The 2,396-nt window shown below is 39.5% G+C and overlaps 1 protein-coding gene across 1 annotated transcript; it reads left to right on the top strand.

Annotated features, from left to right (window-relative positions):
- The first annotated feature begins 228 nt into the window (after window positions 1-228).
- On the top strand, window positions 229-1,992 carry LOC133817167 (uncharacterized). Its single transcript, XM_062249588.1, has 2 exons — window positions 229-1,251; window positions 1,345-1,992. The coding sequence occupies exons 1-2, from the start codon at window positions 229-231 to the stop codon at window positions 1,990-1,992; spliced, it is 1,671 nt and encodes a 556-aa protein (XP_062105572.1).
- Window positions 1,993-2,396: the final 404 nt, after the last annotated feature.

Genomic DNA, 2,396 nt, shown 5'->3' with positions numbered 1-2,396 from the left:
AGGGATAGAGCTAAGAGTTGGTTGCAATCTTTGCAGCCTGGAACAATTACAACATGGGATGAGATGGCAAGAAAGTTCCTGATTAAGTTCTTCCCTCCTTCCAAGTCAGCCCAATTACGCAGTGATATTGGGCAATTTCGACAGTTAGAGCAAGAACCATTCTATGAGGCTTAGGAAAGGTTTAAGGACTTATTATGACGTTGCCCACAACACGGTTATCAAAATTGGATGCAAGTTCAGATTTTTTATCAAGGGTTAAATGCTCCAACACGAGCAATAGTTGATGTTGCTGCTAGGGGTGCTCTATTAGCCAAGACAGTTGATGAAGCCTTCACTTTAATGGAGGAAATGGCTACCAACAGTTATCAGTGGCTCAATGAGAGGTCAGGCCCAAGGAAAGTTGTTGGGTTATATGAAGTTGATCAGATGATAGCCATGCATGCCCAACTTGCTGCTTTACAAACCCAAATGGCTGCTCTACCAGCGCAGAATAATCCAACGATTATGGAGAGTGTAGCAGCGGCTGCTGCAATGCAGAGGCAAGATATGAGTCCAGAACAAGCCCAGTTTATGGCAAACTGCTCCTTCACCAATAACTCCAGAAGCAACAACATGCCTAATTATTATCATCTAGGATTGCACAACCATGAAAATTTCTCTTATGCTAATAACAAAAATGTGCTGCAACCACCTCCGGGATTCAATTCTCAGCAGCAACAAGAGAAAAAAAAATCATTGGAAGACATTTTGGGCCTTTTTATTATGGAGTCTAACAAGAGGTTTGGAAAAAATGAAGCAAGACTCGACAATATAGAAACCCATATGACTAACATGGGTGCTTCAATGAAGAAAATTGAAACTCAAGTGGGCCAATTAGCTATTGTTGTGAATTCTAATCAGAAGGGAAGTTTTCCTAGTGACACTGTGGTAAATCCAAAGGAATCATGCCAAGCAATTTCTTTGAGAAGTAGTAAGGTGCTTGATGAGGGTAATGTTCAAGAATGTTCAAAGGAGAAAGTTGAGTCAGTGGTACAAGAGGTAGACAAGGAAGAGCAAGCCAAGAAGCAGAGTGGAAGTGACAAGACTGACATGAAGAAAGATAGTCTTCCAATGTATCAACCTCCCATTCCTTACCCTCAACGATTTCAGAAAAAGAAATTAGATGAACAGTTTGCAAAGTTTCTAGAAATATTCAAAAGAATTCACATAAACATTCCATTTGCAGATGCTCTTGAGCAAATGCCAAATTATGTGAAATTCATGAAAGAAGTCATGTCAAAGAAAAGAAGACTATAAGACTTTGAAACTGTGAAGCTAACAGAAGAATGCAGCGCCATCTTACAGAAAAAATTGCCTCAAAAGGTGAAAGACCCTGGTAGCTTTACTATACCATGCACTATTGGAGGGTCATCCTTTGACAAGGCATTATGTGATCTTGGAGCGAGTATTAATTTGATGCCACTTTCAATTTTTAAGAAGTTGGGGGTAGGAGAGGTGAAGCCCACAACCATTACTCTTCAATTAGCAGATCGGTCACTTACTTATCCTAGGGGAGTGATTGAAGACGTATTGGTTAAGGTGGACAAATTTATTTTTACCGCTGATTTCTTGGTATTGGATATGGAGGAGGACCATGAAATCCCCATTATTCTTGGTCGTCCATTCTTGGCTACTGGAAGAGCTCTTATTGATGTACAGGGTAGACATCTGACATTGAGGGTTAATAATGAAGATGTTAAATTCAACATATATCAAGCACTAAAGCAGCATGACAACACAAGCACATGTCATCGTGTGGATTCTATTGAGGTAGTAGTAGAAGAGACAATGAGAAAAGAATTATGTGCTGATCCTTTACAACATTGCCTCAATTCTAGTATTACTCAATCTGATTTGGAGAAAGTGAATGGTGAGTTTGTGGGTGACGAAGTGGCTGAATTTGTGATGGCTCTTAGTGCTATTCCTAGTGCTAGTGGTATTATAGTTGAATAAACTCTTTGTCAAGTTAAAGAAGGTGAAGTTGAGAAGGAAGTAGTGGGTAAGCAAGATTTGAAACAACTCCCAGATCATTTGCGTTATGAGTATCTAGGAGAGAGTTTCACTTGCCCAGTGATCATTTCATTAAAACTCTCAGAATGTGTAACTGAAAAATTGCTAAGGGTTTTGAGGAAATATAAATCTGCAATAGGATGGGCGATTTTAGATTTGAAGGGATAAGCCTAACTACTCATATGCACAAGATTCTATTTGAAGAGAATTATAAGCCCTCTATTGAGCATCAAAGGTGATTGAACCCAGCCATGAAAGAAGTGGTGAGGGCAGAAGTATTGAAGCTATTGAATGATGGGATTATTTATGCTATTTCGGATAGTAGTTGGGTTAGTCCCGTGCAAGTT

Source organism: Humulus lupulus, chromosome 1 (genome assembly GCF_963169125.1).
Source record: "Humulus lupulus chromosome 1, drHumLupu1.1, whole genome shotgun sequence".
In the NCBI taxonomy this organism is placed as follows: Eukaryota; Viridiplantae; Streptophyta; class Magnoliopsida; order Rosales; family Cannabaceae; genus Humulus; species Humulus lupulus.
This window is presented reverse-complemented; position numbering and strand designations above follow the sequence as displayed.

Coding starts and splice junctions, on each gene's coding strand:
- LOC133817167 (XM_062249588.1), top strand. CDS start 229: ATGCAAGTTCAGATTTTTTATCAAGGGTTAAATGCTCCAACACGAGCA. Junction 1,252..1,344: donor TTGAGCAAATGCCAAATTAT/GTGAAATTCATG, acceptor GCCATCTTACAG/AAAAAATTGCCTCAAAAGGT.